This window comes from Miniopterus natalensis, chromosome 9, assembly GCF_054644295.1.
Source record: "Miniopterus natalensis isolate mMinNat1 chromosome 9, mMinNat1.hap1, whole genome shotgun sequence".
NCBI classification, from domain to species: Eukaryota; Metazoa; Chordata; class Mammalia; order Chiroptera; family Miniopteridae; genus Miniopterus; species Miniopterus natalensis.
The window spans coordinates 35686285-35707859 of record NC_142089.1 but is presented as its reverse complement, the minus strand read 5'-3'; the positions used below and the strand labels follow the sequence as shown (position 1 = coordinate 35707859).

The 21575-nt window shown below is 41.1% G+C and overlaps 1 protein-coding gene across 1 annotated transcript in view; it reads right to left on the bottom strand.

Moving 5' to 3' along the window:
- The window catches only part of FGGY (FGGY carbohydrate kinase domain containing), a 352569-nt gene that overhangs the window by 308735 nt on the left and 22259 nt on the right, over nt 1-21575 (bottom strand). The window contains exons 5-6 of the mRNA XM_016205908.2: nt 13997-14108; nt 7533-7684 (exon numbers count right to left, since the gene is read on the bottom strand). Of these exons, the coding sequence (XP_016061394.2) occupies nt 7533-7684; nt 13997-14108 (264 nt within the window). The remainder of the gene's footprint in view (nt 1-7532; nt 7685-13996; nt 14109-21575) is intronic.

Here is a 21575-nt window from a genome sequence, read left to right as displayed (position 1 = left end):
TACAGTATAAACTTTGTTGCTGCTATACAAAATATTTATTATCTACTCAGTATATAGCCAGAGTGATTTTTTTTTTAAGTCATAAAACAGATCATATCACCAATGCTCAAAATCCATCAACCATATCCCACTGCTCTTAGACTAATATCCAAATTCTTGCCCATGGCCTCAAGGCTGTGTAGGATCTGGTCCCTGCCCACTTCTCTGACCCACCTCCTACCCTCTGCCTTGCTCACACCCTCCCAGCCCTGCTGAGCTGCTCGGCTGATCTCACAGGTGCTTTCCTCCTCTCAGTGAATCTGCTGCTCCCTCTTCCTGAAAATCTCATCATTCAGGTCAAACAAAAGCTCCCAAGAGACGACACACTAGCCATGCCAAGTGTGCTCCTCTGTGTTTTTCCTTCATAGTTAAGTTTCCAGAAAATGAAATCATATATATATATCTCCTTATCTATTTTCTGCCTCTCTACCCAAGAATCTAAGTTCCCAGAATCCTACCCAGGGCCCTCATCTGTCCTGTTCACCTTGGCATCCCCAATATCCACCACAGTGCCTATCACATAGGAGACACTCAATATTTGTTTAATGAAGAAAACGAACCCATTGCTCCTGGCCTCGGATCCTCCTTAAGTCGTCACAAGTCTCTCCCCTGAACTAGTTTATTCACACCTGCAAAGCAAACACTTGAAGAGGCAGTAGACGGAAATGGTGATGCCCATGCTCTGGATCTGAAACTCCAAGGTTCAAATCCCAGCCTTGCCACATGTTAGCCGAGTGACATTGGGCAAGCTGCTTAACATCTCTGAGCCCATTTCATCATCTGTAAAAGATGTGACTTCACAGGGTGGTTGTGAGTTCACAAGGATAAAACACTTAGAAAGGTGCTAGATATAGAATAAGCATTACATATGCTTTAGCTACTGTCTTCATCTGTTTCCTTGTTGTATTCTTTTTGTTCGGTTAAAGTGCCTTTCCTCTCCAATCGGACTGTAATTTCTTGAAGGCAGAGACCAATTCTGGATTCCCACAGTGAACTGCACAGGTCTCAGTGTGAGGGGGATGGGCAGAGCTGGGGCATGGCTCTTGATGTAGGTCTGCCTTCATGATACAAGACTATGAGTAAGTCATCTAACTTTTCTGAGCTCCAGTTTCCTCATCCGTAAAAAGAGATAATATCTTCCCCACAACACGGGTGTAAAGAGTAAATAAAATAATCCTTGTGAGATAAAATAATTCTGAGACTGAAGGCAATGATGGCTGTTAAGGGAAACAAGCAGAAAGTATTCAGTAAATCCATCTGCTCTGCAGTTCAATGCTGGCGGCCTCTGGTGTCAGTATTACACATAGAGTGTGCATGATTCAGATAAATGAATGATTCTGAAAATATGTTCTGTTCTCTTCTCCTGTCTATTTTCTCTGATTGCCTCTGACAACCCTGGGGTGGTTTTAGAAGCTTTCTTTAGCTCTTAGTCAAACAGGAAAAACATACCACTCATTACAACCAGCTCCATGAAATAAGATATACTGATGTTTAAAATTCTCTCATTTGGTGATAGGAAGTTACTGACATGCCCATCAGTAGAGGAAAAACATTTTTAAACACAATGGAAGTGAAAATTAAGCTACTATGTGACTATCTACTGTATAAGGCACTTGATAACACCTCACTGAATTACAGTAATTCTACAAGGCTGACAGTATCCCTGTTTACAGCTAAGTGCACTGAGACTCAGAGAAGCTGATTTAGCTTGTCTAAGATCCCAAAATTGTCAATGGTGGAGGATGACTTAAATGCAAGTGTGTTTGGCTTCAAACCCTATACATTTTTGTGTGACAGAACCGTGTTGGATCTCCCAAAGTTCCTCAACATCTTATATTAGCTCTGTTGCTGAGATCTGATGAATATAAGTGAGTCATATGAGACCTACACATGGAATTTAAAGCCAGAGTAACTAACAGAGAAAGACTTTGGTTTCTACCAGATTACCATAAAATAAAAAAATCAGTGCATTTCAAAGAAAAGAACTTATATTGTTTATCTTTCATAAAGTTTCAAGATTAGAAGAAACCTAAGGATAAGGGAATACATGTTACTATAGCATCAGAAAGAATGAAAGGATAAGGCCAGACAAGGTTCTAAAATGAGCTAAGCAAGCCTCTAATTTTACAGATGGGACTTGAACCAGGCTTTCCTGACCTCTAACAGAGTTTTCTTTACAATAGGTCTTACTGCAGAGCACTCAGCTGACACCCTCTGCAGCTAGCAGAAGCTACCAAACCCCCTCTCTAGGCGTCCAAGCTCCCAGGTTCCTCCAAAGAATCTACATACACAAGAAAAGGTACATTAGAACCAACCAGAGAATGCTTTCCTCATTTTCCCAGCATGTTACCAGGAACAGAAGCAGAGAGGCCTGGACTGGGGAAATGGGAGGGACGGATATATTTCTAAACCCATCAACAAAATCCTGACATTCCAGCCAGTTGGTTCCAGGCCTTTGGAATAAACAATGAAAATCTCAGACTCTAAAGTGCTTCACTTTCTGCTCTGCTGACAATGGCAAGAAGAGGAAATGAGTTAAAAGACCATTGGAATATGTCCATGCAGCCTCTACAAGCCAGTTAATTATCTTCCATTAACACTGAGCTGTCAGGACTGGCATCGGCCTGTTAACTTCCTTGACCTTCCTCAGTCTGCACCTTGTTACCCCTCGATGTTTCGATGTTTCGTGTTTATAAAGATAGGAGGCTCCAGCTGCTCCGCCTGACAGAACTTAATTTACATTTGGCCTTCATTAAGATGAGAGTCAGAATCGCTGAGGCCAAATGGAAAAGCCAGACTGCTGGGGGTTATGAGAAATTCAAATGGCATGTTTCCTTTTATCTGACAATTCTTATTAAGGAGACGTAGTCGGCCTGAAGCACATAAACCCTAAATATAAAGGGCAGGATTAAAATTCCATATTGTGGCGCTAGGACCTGAGTGACTTTGCCCAAGAACTATGGGGGTCCTAGGACACCCCTTCTGTCTTCCGGGAAGTCTGAACTCCTAATTCTACCCAAATCCCCCTGACACCTGATTTCCGGCTAGGACAAGGAGCACACGAGTGACAGCGATACTGAGGCGAGTGTTCATCCCTGACTCCTCCACCTGGCTCACCCCTCGCAGCCAATCAGTGTCAGCGTCCTGCTAATATTATCCCCTAAAGATTTCTGGAACCCACCTCCTCTCCATGCCACGCTGCCGAATTCAGGTCTCGTCTCTTACCACCTGGAGTCCTGCCACAGACCCTTAGTGGGCCGCTCTATTCAAAACATACGTACTGAGTACCTCCAAGTGCCAAGTATTTGATTAGGGGCAGGAGGACAGCACAGAACAAAACGGGTAAGATTTCCGACCTGCTGTAGATGACAATGGTTGGAGGGGACAAGCATTAGACAAATCATCATACAATCTTACACATGATGACAATTTATGAAAGCTACAATGAAGCAAAACGAAGACTGCAAAGACAAGATACTTCTGATTTATCTGAGGGCTGCAGCTTTTGTAAGGAGGTGACAATAAAGCTGGGACCTAAATGATGAGTTAGAATCAGTGGCGAGTAGAGGAAGAAGATTCAGGGGCAGAAGGCGCAGCATCACATCATCAGGACCAGGGGTCAGCAAACTTTTTCTCTAATGGTCCAGAGGATAAATATTCTCAGCTTTGCAGGCCACACAGTCCCCGTCTCAACTACTCAGCTCTGTCACCAGAATGCAAAAGCAGCCACAGACCATGCATAGATGCATGAGGGTGGCTGTATTCCAATAAAGCTTTATTTATGGCCCCTAAAATTTTAATTTCAGGTAATTGTCCCATGTCACCAAATATTATTCTTCTTTTGATTCTTTTTCAACCATGTGAAAATGTAAAAGCCATTCTCAGCTCCCAGGACATCCAAAAACAGGCAGTGGGCCAGATTTGGCCCATGGGCCAACCCAAGTCAAGACTCTGATGTAGGCAGAACTGGGTGTATTTGAAGGAGCCCTGAGAGGATCCCTGTGGGTGCATTAGAGTGAGCAAGGTGAGGGACACACAGAGGAGGAGGCAAAATGACATCATACCCCATCTTCGGGGCCACGTTACAAACTTTGGAATTTACCCTAAGAGCGAAGCAAAGGCAACAAAGTTCTACAATCAGGAAAGAAAACAAGTTCTTACTCCCACACACACAGTTTCTCACCCATAATCCAATCTCTCTGCCCTGCCAAAGGGATCAAAAACACTCCCTCCCTTGGCTAGAACCCATCAACCAATCTCTATGCCCAAGTAAGTCCTTAACAAACCAAGCCCTGGCCTCCCTTCCTGCTCCACTCAGGCTCATGTCCTGGGACCTACCCACCTTACCATAAGTGAACCATAGTCCCTCTCCCTAGAACATCCTTCCTGTCTTCTCTATTATGCAAAACCTCTACTCATATCTTGGGGTTCATCTCAACTCCTCCAGGAAGGAAATTATCTTCTCAGAAAGCATTATGCCTATTCCCCCAGGCCTATGCTTAGAAGTCTTCTGAGGGCTCGGTCTCCATGTCTCTTTCCTCCACCCACTCCGTCCTCACACTCCCCCATCACTGTCCCCAGGGGACTCTGTGCCCCTCAGGGGACAGCCTGAATCCTCTTTGTGCCCATGTCCACAATGCCTATCACCATACTGGTTTATAGCAGGGCCTCAGTGAAAATTTGGCAAATTAAGGAATGAGTGAAGAGTAAACAAATGAGAGCCCAGTGAACGCAGCACGGTCTCATGTTCTGACACTGAATGTGCAGTGAACAGCTCTACAGAAGCTATCTAACTTCCCCGTGCCTCAGTCTCCCACAACCATAGTTAAAGACAAGGTACTGGTACTGACTCTCCACAAAGGGATGCTTTTCAGGTACCAGGGCAGAGGCCTCAGCATTGAAAGTGATTTCCTAAGTCTGCAGGGGAGCAACATCAGCAACACCTGGGAGCCTGTTAGAAATGCACATTTTCACTCTCCATCCCAGGGCTTCTAAATCAGAATCTGCAGTTTAACAGGCTCTCCCACTGATTCATTTACATATTAACGTCTGAGAAGCACTATACACCAGCCTGGTCAGGCTTTAAGGAGAAGCTAAAACTGATTTTAGAAAGAGCTTAGATTTTCAGTTTGTAAGCACAGCTAAACCAAAGAGATTCTCAGCAAGGATTCATACGTACACTTACCAAAAAAAAAAAAATTATTTTAAATTTTTTCTAAAGGACTTAAGGCTCAGCCTTCAGGTAATTAAATACAGAATGAAGCAATATTTAGAGCCTTACTCAGGAAATTCTGAAGTGCAACTGGTTAGCTGGATGGAGGGACGGAGGGAAGGATGGACGGATGGATGGAGGGATGGATGATCTTAGAAGGTCAGTGCTATGCAATCTACACTTTATTTTCTATGGCCTTTATTTAGTGCATTTTGATCTCAAGTGCACTAATGTATGCTGAGAGGTTCATTCTGAATGTATATTAAGATCTCCTGGATTTACAGCCCAGAGCTGGTCACGAAGTAGGTGTTCAATAGCCCCTGATGGTGCTCCAATGACTAGCTGCCTGGTCCTCCTCACTTAATTCAGTATAACTCTTCCTTACCTGTGGCCAAGAGGGTGACAGACATATCCACCCTGTTTGTTCTCTTGCACCATATTTGGGCTGACTTGAAGAAAACCACTGCCCTCATTCCTGGTCCTACCCTAGGTGGCACCCATTACAGAGAGGTTTTAGTACCGTGCGACATGATTGGATTAGCTGGCTTTAGAGCTCAGTAGACATGGGTTTAAATTCTGGCTCTACCATTTGTTTGGGAAAGGCCTTTACCCCTGCCTCTCGGCCTCAGTCTCCCATGCTCTCTACCTAGCACAGCTTGTTAAGAGAGCACACCAGTTAATGCTACAGAACACATTAGCAGTGTGGGGCAGTGAACAGCAGTTCTACATTCCTATTTGTATTTCAGCATATGTTTGGATTAGGTTTTCAAACTTTACAGATGGAAAAAGTGACATCTGGGATGAGACTCACTCTGCCCAAAGTCCCACAATGTGATGTTAGTCGAGACAAATCAGCATCCTGCAAGCCCCAACACCTAGGACTCCCTGTGTTTTTGAACTACAGCAACTATAAAAGCCTTTCTAAAAATTAAAACTCACAAAACAGCTAAATATAAAAAAAAACATAACAAGTCAAGCCTGCTTGGATTCCTGATGCCACTTTTGCTTATTTCCCTTCTGCCCCACGGTGGCAATCCAGAGACACCTTCTCAGCACCCTTAAACTACCCTCTTCCCCATATACATTTTAAGTAATGGGAGACTCAACCCATCTGAAACCTCAGATCCACTAAATAAATCACACCAGGTCTTACTCATTAGATGGATTCTCTCCTCATAGACCACCTAGGGGTTTTCTAGTCCCCGAGGTTCCCAGAGGACTTGAACTTTCTCACATATCCATCTCTAATGGGAACCATTAAGCTGACATCACCACTCTCCACACTTCATAAAGGATCCTAACATCTGGAAATGGGAACCACCTGCAAGTGCTTTGACCAGAGATCACCATATCACTCAAGGACACGAAAACTCAAGTTCAGGTGAGATGAGAAAGGAATACCCACAAATGTCACCAAGGCCAGAGATGAAACATTTGGGGCTAAAAGGGTATAGAGAAAGAAGGCTCTTGTCAGAAGATCTGGACTTAAATCCCAGCTCTGCCACTTTCTAATTGGAATGGTAATTAACCTCTCTGAACTTCAGTAGAGTGCTGGATATTAAGAAAATCAAGTTCAGAATCAACCATTATTAGGTTCATATCCTGGCTCTGTCACATACTTTGTACCACTTTGGGTGAGTTGATTAATCTCTATGAGCTTTAGTTTTCTTCTCTACAAAACGCATAGCAAAAAAAACCCAACAAATAAACTAAACCCTCCTTCAGGATTGCTGCTAGGAGTAAAAGAGATCATCTGAGTTAAACACTTATCACAGTGCCTTGCATGAGTTAAACACATAAAAACAGGAGTGACTTAACTGCAACCTAATCAGTAAAATGGGATCAGCCTTCCTCAGAGAGTTGCTGGGAAAAATCAAACATAATGGACTTCAGCAGGGTGCCTGGTACAGACAAATCCACAATAAATGGAATCCTCTACTATTATAATTGACCCTGGAATAACAGGTTCGACCTGCACAAGTGGATTTTTTCAATAAATATATACAGTACTATGAGCGCATTTTCTCTTCTTTATGTCTTCCTTAATAACATTCTTTTATCTAGCTTACTTTATTGTAAGAATACAGTATATAATACATATAACATATAATATATATGCTAATCACTATTATGTTACTAGTAAGGCTTCTGGTCAACAGTAGGCTATTAGCATTCACGTTATGGGAGAGATGAAAGTTATGCGCTTACATAGGGTGTTGGCACCATTCGCTATTCAAGCATCCACTGTACTAGTATCCTCTCCTCAACTCCATGCACTCACCTCTTTTAGCCACAGAAGCTTTGGGGCCTGCATTTCCACGGACATCACCCCCCCAACATATTGCAGAACACTGTGTTTGGTTTCGTTGATCCTGTGCACCTGACTGACTGCTCGGTGGTCCAGCCACATGATGATGTTTCGATGGGAATCCCCTAGAAACAGGGATGAAGACACATGTGTATTATTACCCTTCTAACTCAAGGGCTATTACAGATTCCCAAGGGCAAAGAGCCACACCACTTTATATTTTCCCCCATCAACAAGGAACAAGTGAAAGGACCACCAGTAAGGCCGAGGAGAACACTACTCAAAGCTTGGCTCTCCCTTCAAGAGATGTGTTCTTTGACTATAGAACGCAGGGTTAAGTGTCTACACTAAAACCAGTCAAGATCCCCCAACAAATCATGTCATCAGGATTCATTCTCTCTCAACTTCTTCCTTTCCTTTCCTATTCCTTCTGTTCTTGAAAATCTTTTCTGTGCGTATATACAGGAAAACAGCCTGTGAAATAAGCCCAAAACAATACTTTAGCTATTTAAGACTTATCTCCTTTAAATATGGACAAACATTTCCACAGTATAATACATTTAATATAATATATCTATACAATGGATCTGATCTGCTTATATTCCCATTTCTAGTCACTTTAATTAAAATCAGTTAATTTAAGTTTTTCCCCTCACCCAGTTGGTTTACTTGGTGGAGTGGGACGCACACAAGTTTTGGAATCAAGCAGACTGAATGGGGAATGCTCACTCAGTTATAAGCATAGATGTACTGAGAAACTTATTAAACTTTTCTTAACCTTGGTATACTCATCTATAAAATAGGGACAACAATACCTAATAGCATATAGGGATTAAAAATGTGCACAAAGAATAAAGCAGGTACCTGTCACATAGTAGGCCCTCAGGAGGAGTAAATCACAAGGAACAGCATTTAAAACTGGGAAAGGAGCAGAGGTACCGCCCCTCATATCCTGTTTCTAGTCTCGCACCACAGAGGAGCTGACTATCTTCCTCCCTTCCCCAGGCTCTGTTAATTCAGCATTACTGATGGGCAAGCCGCTCAGTACTCCTGACAACCCTCTACTTCCTCAGATGGAAAACTGCAGAGAGCAGCAATGAACATACCTAGATTATAAGAAGGAAAGACAAAAGGGGACCCAACAGTGACTGAGCCAGGCACTTTCTCACATGAATTTATTTCATGGCAAAATAATTGCAGCAACGACATATGTAACTTTGCTAATAGCAAATGTTTATACAGTTCTCTGTGTTTGTGTGTCCCAAGCCCTGTGCTAAACATATTACACATATCATCTTATTTAATTCTCAAAACAATCCCCAGATCTAGGTCGCTTTCCATGGCGAACTGACTCTGAAGTTGAACACACACCTACTATCTCGCAGCTGGGAAAAACATGAAGTGTGCTTTGAGAACAGATCTGTGCAAAGAAAGGATAAATAAATTGGAAAAATGAATAAACTAGAGTTCCACCTATCAACATGAGTAATGATACCAGCTGGGACATTTTTAAACACAATGTGTACTGTTTGTTGTTTCGGGTATGTGCATATGTGGTCAAAGCACAGAAACAACACGTTTGTGCACACCAACCACAGCAGAATGGTCACCTGCTGGGCAGAGGGGTGAGGGGAAGGGTGCAGGGGGAGAAGGCATGGCTGGAGCTTCAAATTCTTTCTTTCTTCTAAAGCAAAAAGGGACTTGAGGTAATATGGCAAAATTTCATCTGTTTATCCTTAGTAGTGGGTACATATAAGGCTGTTATTTATTTTCCATATGTTTGAAAAAGAATTTTTAAAACTTAAAAAAAAGTCAACCTAAAAATTATGTAAATTAAGTCATCATCATCATAAGGAGGCCAGGACTCAGTCACTGGGCTGCCTGTCTGGAAAGATTTTAGATCCCACAAAAGCACCTCAAAAAAAACCCAGTAATACTATGAAAATAAGAGAAAGTATGTAAGACCTTCCATAGGCATGTCTCAAATTTGTTTTCAATAGCTGAATGATTCTACCGTATAAAAGAACTGCTTAAAAGTCTGGTTCTGTCCTGCTTGTACATCAGAATCCCTAGATAGCTTTAGAAATACTGATGTCACGTCCCATTCCAGACCTGTCACCAAATTGGAATGTGGGAGTGTGGGCACACACATGTGCACACACACAAACATGCACATGTATGTGTGGATGTTGAGGAGAACAGTATCACTATTGCTTCTTAATATTGTATAGGATGTTCCTGCAGCTGCTTGAAGACAAATCACCTGTTGCTAAACTTTCAACTATAAAGAATCAACCAGCCCTGGCCGGTGTGGCTCAGTTGGTTGGGCGCTGTCCCGTGCACTGAGAGGTCACCAGTTTGACTCCCAGTCAGGGTACATGCTGGGGTTGCAGGCTCGATCCCCAGTAGGGGACATGCAGGAGGTAGTCAATGGATTTCTCTTTCTCACTGATGTTTCTCTCCCTCTCTAAAATAAATATATATATATATATATATATATATATATATATATATATATATATAAAAAAAAAAGAACCAATCAGCTAGCACTGCCTCTACATGAAAGGCTCTCACCATGCAGTCAAAAGACACAATGAGAATTGTGCAGGCTCTAGTACTTTATTGTATTTATTATGACTATTAATTTTTAATTTTAGACAAAAATTGGCAAGCTAATCTTTTTTCAGTCCTTGTAGAAAACCACAAATAAATGACTCCTGAAAATTCATTTAACCTTTTATTGAGCATCTACTATACGCCAGGCTCAGTGCTAGGATACCAAGAAGAATGTGCCCCAGTCCCTGCCCTTACGGAGCATGTGGTTGAACGAACCAAAGGCTCTATATTGTGCCGACGGCCAGAACAGAAGCGCCAGACACGGGAGCACAGAGGAGCAGCAGAAAGGGTGCTGCTTAGCTGAGCCCGAGGCTGCGCAGAGAGCTTCCAAGAGGCAGAAAAGCTTTAATTTAGTTCTAAAAATGGCCATCGGTTAGCCAGGTGAGCGAGAAGGGAGGTTCTACACACCCTGAGCACAGACCCAAGAAGACGTCATATTTTAAGAGAACCGGAAGCAGTCTGGCAGAGCAGCCTTGGGGCTGCATCAGGCGTGCCTCACTGTATTGCACTTCACCTTACACCTTGTCGACAGCGGGTTCTTTACACATTGAAGATAAGACCCTCCGCCAGCAGAAAGGTTACAACTCACTGAAGGCTCGGATGAGCATTTTTTAGCAATAATGCATTTTTTTAAATTTATTTTTTAATCCTCACCCACGGATATTTTTTCCATTGCTTTTCAGAGAGTGGAAGGGAGAGAATGAGAGAGAGAGAAACATCAATGCGAGAGAGACAGATCAATTGGTTGGCGCCTGCTCGGGCCCCGACCAGGGTTGGAATCAAGCCTCCAATGGAGGTGCGTGCCCTTGGCCGGAATCAAGCCCAGGGCCCTTCAGTCCACAGGCCAACACTTTAACCACTGAGCCAGACTAGCTGGGGCACAATAATGTATTTTAAATTAAGGGGTATACACTGGTTTTTTTTTTAGACATCATGCTATTGCATACTTAAGAGACTATAGTATATAGTGTAAACATAACTTTTATATGCATGGGAAATTCACGTGACTCGCTTTACTGCCATGTTCACTTTATTGCAATGGTCTGGAGCCAAACCTGCAATAGCTCCAAGGTATGCCTGTAGTCAATTTACCGGAGGGCAGATTATTTATCCAAGTACACATTCAATTAGTATTTTGAACACCTCACTTTCCAGGCACTCTTCAGCTAAAACATCTAAGTATTAGGTGTCTGTTGCAGAGCAGCCTGGGTAGTAACACCCTCCCTGCCAAGAGCTCTCGTAGCTGGGATGAGCCACCACAGCTCTGCTTTCAGTGTGGCGGCTGCAGAGGGAGGAAGCAGGCAGCGGGCCCGCTGTCCAAGCCAGGGGCTGGGGCTGTTCTGGTCTTCAGAGGAAGGGAGATCAAACAGGAAAGGCTAACAATGAGACTATTTCATCACCTAGCAACGATCAGTGTTCTTAAACTACTGTACTTAATATATTCTGGTTTGGGGTTTGGGGATTGTTTTTGTGGGTTTTTTGTTTTGCTTTTGTTTTTGTCTTTGTTTTTGGTTAATATCTAAAGATGGTAACAGTTTTGCCTATTTTGTAGGTTGGTTTTAAATGCCATAGTTCATTTCCTAACTGCACTCCCCGCTCCTCACGATTACTCCAATTAACCAATCGAGAGTTGATCACTGCCATGTAGGTAGCAGCAGTCTTTAAAGAACCTCTAAACCACCTTTAAAATTCTAATTTCATTTTCTAGCACAGGATAATCTATTTCAGATAAAATCTAACTTTAATAGAACCTGTTGAAAGGCAAGAGACTGGTGAGGGGCACCTGCATCTGGAACACTAGATGAATGGGCACATCTTAACCTTTTAGGTGAAATAAAATTATTTCAACACTTATAATTAGGGGTGCAACCTAGCTACCCTTTCAATAGAAGGCCTGTTAACAGGAGGCACTTCTGCCAACAATGAGAAAAAGACGGCATCCAGAGAGGGCACGTATTCTAAGCAGATTTAACAAGGAACTCCCATCTTCCATTTCAGTGTTCTCATTCCTGATGTTTTAACTATCCATTCATCTGTGCCCAGGGATTCTCCAATGCTAGAATTACCAAGGGAACTTCAGAAATGCTGATGCCCTACTCTCACCCTATGCCAACTGAATACAAATTTGAGGGGTAAGGCTCACGAATTGATTCTAATATACAGCCAGAGTTAAAAAACAAAACAAAACAAAAACCACATGTATTTTTAGCAGATTAGAACATACAGAGTTCTTGGAACTTAGAGCTTTTAACATCTAAAATCCCAACCCAAAGAAGAATTCCCCCTACAGCATCCCTAACAAAGGGTCCTGACCTCTGCTGAAAGCAAGCCAATAAGGGAAGTGTTCACAGCCTCCAACATGGCTGGACACATCCCATCATTGGAAGAAGCCTGCTGCTGAGCTGAGGTCTGCTGGTTCAGCCCCATCCTTCGGTCTCTGCTTTCAGAACAATGTCAATTGAGCCAGTAAAAGAACAAGGACAGTTCACAATCATCTTTGAAGCCTCAGGACTTAATAACAGGGGATGGCACAAAGCAGGTGCTAATAAATATAGCACGAAGGAGAAAAGTGTGTGTGCATGTGTGTGTGTGTAAAAAGGTCATCATTACTCCTGTGCTCTAGCTAAGATCTGGGACATGCCTGACTCCAATCCCAGGGTGTCCCAGTGTGCCCCAATATCCACAGCCACTAGTTAAGAAAGATGCTGCTACAGTAGTGTCTACTATTAAGGGTTCTTAAACAACACCTAGCCCAAAACATGTTTGTAAATGGCTACCTTGGCAACAACTGACTGACAACACCTAGAGCCACATTCCTTTAGAAGCAATTTCCAGGGCACCATAATCTCCACCATTCCCAAATGTTTCTGCTCATTAAAAAGTTAAGTATCAGGCCCTGGTTGGGTGGCTCAGTCAGTTGGAGCATCATTCCATACACCAAAAGGCTGCAGGTTCAATTCCCGGTCAGGGTGCTTACCTAGGTTACAGGTTCAATCCCCAGTTGGGGCGCATATGGGAAGCAACCAATCGATGTATCTCTCTCTCTCTCCCCCCCTTCCTTTCTCTAAAATAAATTAAAACATATCCTTGGGTGAGGATTAAAAAAAAAAAAAGTTAAGTATCAGTTGATATTTATCATCTTGCATTACCTACCTGACCAGTGCAACCTCAGGGCTAGGGCTACTGACTGCAATTCCCCAAAAGGGGACACATCCTCACTCTCTATGAAAAATTTCTGAGGGTGAACCCAAGTGGCACTTTACATTTGTGTAGTCACAAAAACGATAGTGACAGGTGCCTATGAGAAAAACAACCTCATTAAATGGGAATGTCCTTTGGTCTGGCCATTGAAAACAGAGAGGACTTCTGTTCCCAGTTTCTATGTGATACATGGTCCTGTCTGCCTTGTTCTAGTTCCTTTAAATGGACTTGGCTCCCCCACTCAAATAAACTGCAGTATAGGAGCTTCATATGCAAAGCAACTGACACTCCCTTCCTACAAACCACCCAGACCACTTGACTGTTTCAAGGCCACCCACTCTGAACTGATGGTTCCTTGTCCTTCCCTTATCAAGCTCTCTACTGTGGCTCTTGTGCTTTATGGAGCCAAGTCTCTCCCAAATCCAGGCCCCTGATGCCACCCCACTCCTACCAACTGCTCTCCAAGCTTTCAACCTCTGGGACATGATTCCTGGCCTCCGTGCTCCTCTAAATCTCACTTTCAGTGGTAAGAGACCTGTGACCTCAGGTCCCACCTGGGCCCTTTGGGTTGATCAGCCAAGTCTGCCCACCACCAGGGAAGGAGAGAGGAGTGGTCCTACCTTCCAGGTTTACTGGTAAAGGACGGAACTGCTTATCCAAAACAACCAGAGAGCACGTGGCATCAAACCCAAGGCCTCGGATTTGGTTTAAATCGATCCCTTGCACAACTTTCTGTTTTAAAAACAAACAAAAATATTAATTACAAAGCAAGGCTTTTAAAAGAATTAAAACAAGTTATAACTAGAAGGAAGTGAATGACAGAATATAAAAAATATTTACAACATAAAACAGATGAAAGTTCAACATAAGAAGATCCTATAAATTAATAAGAAAAAGATAACCAATCTAACTGGAAATTAAGCAAAGGACATGACATGTGACTTCATAAAATAAAACGAAATAGTCAAAGAGCATATAGAAAGATTCCTAACTCCACTACAATTCAATAATATATACCAAATAAAAATATATCTTTGTTTTTTATATTGGCAAAAATGTAAAAGATTAATAGTATATCATAGTGGCCAGATATGGAGAAGTGGAACTTCTAATCTAGTACAAATTTTGAAAAATAATTATATAGTATTTGTTAAAGTGTAAGACATGCATTATTTTTGGCCCAGCAATCCCACTTCTAGGAATCTATCTTAGCAAATTATTAGCATAAGCAAAGAAAGTTATCCGTAGACAAAGGTTAACTGCAGCACTGCTCAAGAATATATTTAATAATTAGAAAAACTATTTTTAATAAATAGATTATGGTACATCTGTAAAATGAAATACTCTACAACTATTAAAAAGAAAGAGGTAGAGAAGTAACTTTTGGGTGTGTTGGTATGAAGAGGTCAGCAAATTCTCTTAGCAAAATAAAACGACAAAACTGGGGGAAAAAAATCATCAAAAACAACCATTTGGGGGGGACAAAGAAATTGACCAAAGCCGCGTGACAAACTGAGAAGCATTTATTCTTGAAAAATCAAAATTGTACTTAAAACATTCCCACCAAAATTAAAAAAACTTTAGGACCAGATGGCTTCACTGAAAAAATTATACACACACACACACATAAAAAAAAAAAAAAAAATTAAGGAAAAAACAGTAACATTCCTACACAAATTTGTTCAGGATGTAGTAAATGAGAGAACATTTTCCAACACATTTTACATGGCCAGTATTACCATGATATCCAGGCCAAAAAAAAAAAAAAGGACATGGGGGGGAGGAGGCTACTATAGACCAATAACTGTCATGAATATAACTGTAAAAATCCTTATCAAAATATTAAGAAACCAGCCCCGCGGGTGTGGCTCAGTGCTTGAGTGTCTACCTGTGAACCAGGAGGTCACAGTTCGATTCCCATGTCAGGGCACATGCTGGGGCTGACGGCTCGATCCCCAGTAGGGGAAGTGCAGGAGGCAGCTGATCAATGGCTCTCTTTCATTATTGATGTTTTTCTCTCTCCCTCTCCCTTCCTCTCTCTGAAATCAATAAAAACATATTTTAAAAAGAAAAATTAAAAAGTAAAAAACCAATATTGCAATATATTAAAACAGCATTATACACCATATCTATGTAAGGTTACCCCAGGAATGTGAGGATAGTTTAATATCCATAAATCAATTAATGTATTACACATATTAACAGAATAAAGTACAAATAAATACGAAATGATCTCCTGCATCACCAAATGATGCCCAAGAAGAAAAAAAAAACACAAAACACTCAATAAGCCAGGAAAAAAGGAAACTTCCAAAACTTGATAAAGAGCATCTATAGGAACCTGCAGGTAATATCATACTTCTTGGCATGGCAAAAAGATTTCCCCCTAATAAAAACAAAGCAAGGCTACACTGTTTCATCACTTCCGTTCAATCTTGCAGTAGGGGTTCTAGCCAATGCAGTGAGGCAAGAAAAAGAAATTTGAAGCATACAATTTGAAAAGAAATATGTTAAAGTGCCTTTTTTTGCAGATGACACGATCTCAAATACAGAGAATCTTAAGGAATCTACCAAAAAAAAAAAAATTTTTTAAAGATACTAGAACTAATAGGCAAGCTTTGTAAGATCATAGGGCACAAGACTAACATATAAAAATCAATGGTATGTCTATATAAGAGCAACTAACTTATCAAAATTGAAATGAAGAAAATAATTTCATTCACAATAGCATCAAAAAACTACAATACTCAGAATAAATTCATTAAAAATAGTTTAAGACCTATGCCCTATATACTATAAAACATTGCTACATAAAAAAACCCTATAAATCGGAGAAATATGAGGGATATTCATGACAAGGAAAATTCAACACTGTTAAAATGGCAAACTCAAATTAATCTACAGATTCTACACAACCCCTATTAAAATCCCAGCAGATTATTTTAGAAATTGACAACCTGCTCCTAACATTTACATAGAAATATAAAGGGCATAAATGAGCCTGAACACTTTTGAAAAGAAAGAACAAAGTTGGAGAAGTTATGCTACCTGATTTCAAAACTTACTAGGAAAGCTACCATTACTAAGTCAGTGTGGTATTGGCATAATGATAAATTTTTAGATCAATAGAACAGAATAGCAATATAAGAAATAAACCCCCCCAAAAAAACGTTATGGTCAATTGGTATTGAATAAAGGAGCCAAGACAATTCAGTGGGGGGAAAGATAGTGGGGGGAAAGTTTGGCAGTGGTGGTAGAACAACTAAATGCCCATATGCAAAAAAAAAAAAAAAAGACTTACACCATATACAAAAATTAACTCAAAATGTACCAAATCACTAAGTCTAAGAATTAAAGTTATAAAACTTGTAAAAGAAAACAGGAGAAAATCTTTTGTGATCATGGGTTAGACAAAGATTTCTTTAAAAGCAAAACTCATTAAAAGATTAATAAATTTGACTTCCTCAAAATTTTAAAATTTTGCTCTTCAAAAGAAACCATAAGAAAATGAAAAGATAAGCTACATAGTGGGAGAATATATTTGTGAATCATATATCTGACAGTAGGCTTGTATGTAAAACTCTTATAACTTAATAAAAAGATAATTCAATTATGAAATGGGTAGAAGATTTGAATATACACAAGAAAATGTGCTAACATCATTCGTAATTAAAGAAATGCAACTTAAAATCACAACAAGACACTACTACATACCTACTAGAACAGCTATAATCAAAAAACTGACAAGACCAAGTGTTAGAAAATTGTGGAAAAAGTGGAACCCTCATACACTGCTGGTGGAAACGTAAAATACAGCCATTTTGAAAAAAAATGTTTGGCAATTTTTAAACATAACTTACCATACAAATCAACAATTTCACACCTAGATATCTACCCAAGAAAAATTAATATGTCAGCACAAAGACCTGTATGTGTATAGTCGTAGCCGCATTACTCATAGTACCCCAAAACTAGAAACAAATCAAATATCCATCATGGTTTAACCAGATGGTTAAGCAAGGCACTGTATATCCATACAATGGAATAGTACTCAGCAAGAAAAAAGCACAAACTACTCATATGTGCAACAATATGAATGAAACTTAAAAACATTATGCTAAATGGAAGAAGTCAGACACAAAAAAATGTATTTTCTATGAATTCATTTATATAAAATTTCTAAAAAAGAGCAACTATAAATATGGACAGCAGGTAAGGAGTTATCTATGGGCTGTGGACTGACTGCAAACAGGTATAAGGAACTTTTTAGAGTAACAGAAGTGTTCTAAAATTGGTTTATAGTGATGATTATACAACTATATAAATTTAATAAAAATCACTAAACTACACATTTAAAATAGATAGATTTTATGGTGTGTAAATTATACCTCAAACTGTTAAATATAGTTTTAAAAGCTGGACGGGCAGTGTGGCCGAACAGAACTCAGGCTCCGAGTTTGAATTCTGGCTCTGCCATAATTTCATAAAAAATGAAATGTAAAGATATCCATGATATATTAATAAGGTAAAAAACAAAAAAGCTAATTTTTTGTTATGCAAATTGTTAACAGTAGTTGCCTCTGGGAGCAGAAGTGGCAGTTGGAGGAGACTGGAGATTTTTCACTTCATTATGTAATTTTTTAAGTTGTAGAATAATAAATTTATTGATTAATTCTATTTTTTATTTTTGTTTCTATGGTTTCCTTTTTTGAAAAAGCATGAGTGAGCAAAATCATTAACGTTTCCCGCTTCCCATTAACTTCAGATATGATAATAACCTTTTAAAGTCCCACAAAAGTCAACCCAAAAGAGTCCATCCCCATTTAAAATGTGTAATTCTTCTTTTTGCCTGTTTTAGAATAGCAGACTCGTAAATAGGACTCTATTTTTTACTATGTAACATGTTTCTCACATAGGGGCTCTACACAATTATAGATTTTCAACAAAGAAAAACATTCAATTGGTCAAATAATAATCAATAAATAATAAGATGCTACCATATACTGAGTACCTACTATGTGCCCGGTGCTTTACATACATTATCTTATTTAATCCTTACAAAGCCCTCTGAAGATACATTTAATATTTCTACTTCATAAAAAATAAGTGGATGATTGGGAAGAGAAGGTGGGAGCAAGTATTGCTCATCACACAGCCAGTAGATGGCAGAGCCAGAATTCAAACTCGGAGCCTGAGTTCTGTTCGGCCACACTGCCCGTCCATGTCATCACAGATTCTCGTTGCCCAAGAGGCTCGCCCTGTGGAGAGGGCATGTGCTCTAGGGGAGAACATTTGCTAGTGACCCATCTGTGACCTCTGGTGATGCCTTTGCCCCACAGCACCAGGTGAATGCCCTGTACGCCTTTACTACACTGATCGATCTAGATTTACCAAAGCATGAGGACAAAGCCCAATTCCCTGCCAGGCAGCATGGCCTCATGACAAGAAGTCACAAACACTTGGTTTCAAAACCTAGGTCTGCCACTTTGGCTGTGCGACTGAGGGCAGGTTACACAATCCCAGCCACACGAACCACCCTCTTGCCTTGCTGGATCGCATCTCCACTGCATTTACAGGCACAGCTTCCTCTGCTCAGAATGTCCTTCCCTCTTGGCTTGGAAATCCCTGCACAGTAGTAAAGATCAATGGTGTTGGGTACAGCATGAGTCTGAAACCTGGCTCTGCCATTTACTAGTCATGTGACTTTGGGAAGCCAGTAAAACAGGATCCGTGGTTGAACAAAGCTATTACTTACACCTACATCTCCTAAGGATGTTATAAAATGCAGCAAAATAAGGTGTGATTAGCCCGACAAAGAGCAGCCATGATTAGAATAATTAGCTGCCTCAAATCTTCGTTGAATTTTGGGGACATAAATCAATGAATCAATAAGCCAGCCTTAACTTCTACCTGCCCTGTGGCCCTACTGGCCTCTGTGACCAGAGAGCGCAGGCCAGACCTGGGTAAGCCCATCTCTCACTGGCCTGCAACTAGTCAGAGGAGGAACTGGGTGAGAAAACATAGAAGACTCAATTAACTCAATACTATAAGGCAGCTTTGGAGTAGAGATGAATATGGAATGTGGTGTCCAAAGAGCCACATTCTGGTTCCAACTCCACCACTTATGAGTCCCTTTAATTCTGCAGTAATCTCATTACCTTTCTGAGCCTCAGTTTCCTAGGTGAGGCTCAAAGGAGTCAATCGGTTTGCAAGTGCTTTTGAACCAGTCAGCCTTTATAGGAAATAAATGTAAAGGATGGAAAACCCACTCAATGACTCATTAACTGACTGTTCAATAGAATCTTTTTTCTGTATAAAGCCTAGTATGCTCTCTGTGTCATATAAGCACATATATAAATGATAGGCAAAGGGAGAGTGAGCAAAAAGACTGGATAGCCCAGCTGGCATGGCTCAGTGGCTGAGCATCGACCTAGGATCCAGGAGATCATGGTTCGATTCCCGGTCAGGGGACATACCCGGGTTGTGGGCTCAATCCCCACCCAGTAGGGCAGGAGGCAGCGGACGAATGACTCTCTCATCATTGATGCTTCTCTCTCTCTCTCTCCCTCCCCCTTCATCTCTCTAAAATCAAAAGACATTAAAAAAAAAAAAAAAAAAGATTGGGTATACTCAAATCTTCCTAAGAATCATGGTGGGAGTAAGCTTCCAGGAGGAGCAAAGAAAATACTCTCTTCAATCTATTTTATGAATGCCCTCTGAAGAGTTTCATATTCTAATCGTGGCCTTTCAGTCACAAAGGTTCAGTGTCTCCATCTCTAAAATAGAAACCTATCACCAGGAACTGGAAGAATAACTGATATGCATTTAAACCTGATTTGTTGGGTGGCCACTATTATTTCCCCTCTCTTATATGGAAATGCCTTAGGATCACGCTTATCCACGAGCAAGACCACCCCACTCCACAGCCCCCACCTCCATCTACACCAGCCCAAAACCAGGGCCATCAGGGTCACACTACCCAGAAGGCCCCTGGGATGTGACCTGCTGACCTGAGGATTCTTTTCTATGCTGTTATTAATGGAAGAAGAAAGCAGTCTAGTAAACTCACCCCAACAACTTGGCATCAAGGGAATTTCCCTGGCTAGAGAGAAAGCACATTGCTCTTCTAAAGAATTTCCAGAGAAGGAGATTTCTACAGCTTCATTTGGTAACCTGGTCCATGTCTAGCAACTGTCAACCCGTAGCTATGGGGCAGCAAACAAATATTTGGAGAAGGGGTTGTGCCTCGCTTTGTTCTGGCTATGGGAACCAGATCAGTCCAGCATGTGTTTTAGATCAGCAGGCTCTGCCATATTGGGTGGGGAGACGTGGTTTCAGAACTAAGAACTGGAAGGTCAGAGGCATACCTGGTTTTATCTTTAGCTCTGTTTGGAGATAGGGTCAGAGCCTGGGGCCTCACAGACAGAATCCAGCTTGCAAGAGAGCTCTGTGTGGCTGGTCCTATGTTCTTTTAAATCTTGATGTGAATGCCTTTGTCAGCTCTGGGGACATGGTGGGGTTATGCAATCCCTGCTTCCCTCAGGCCCATCACTCCCTGTTGCACACAAAATTCAATTACTCACTCATTCAATCAGTCAGCAAATATAATCAAGCCCCTTCTAGGGTCAGGCTGTGAACTCTTCTGGGTACTTGGGAAACAATGGAAAGCAAAATATATTTTTTAATTCCTTGCTCTTTGGAGATTATATTTTAGTAAGGATAGATAACAGCTAACAAACCAAATAAATTATATATTGTATGTATAGTACACAAGAAAGTGGTAAGTCGGGGATTAGAACTGCTGGAGAAGGAAGAGGTGGTTGCTAAAAAGGTGAGTTTTGAGGAAACACTTGAAGGACATGAGGAGCTGACCTTATGGAAATCTGGAGAAAGTGTTCCAGGAAGGAAAATAGCCAGTGCAAAGGCCCAGAGGTGGGAACAGCAATGAGACTAATGCAGCTCGTGTGGGTGTCTGTTACCTGCGAGGCCTCTGCAGGCTCTCGATTTGACAAAATCTCCTCTAGGGACTGGTAAAATGAACAAAGCCAATCCTGGACCATTCCCTACACAGCATCCTCGCTTAGGTGTGGTACTGTCCCTTGAAGATAAGGCGGGAAAATGTAGGCCGAACAGTTTTCCAAGAACAGAAACTCTGAAACTGCCTTGACCCCGTCTCTCTCCAGTCACCAAGTCCTGTTA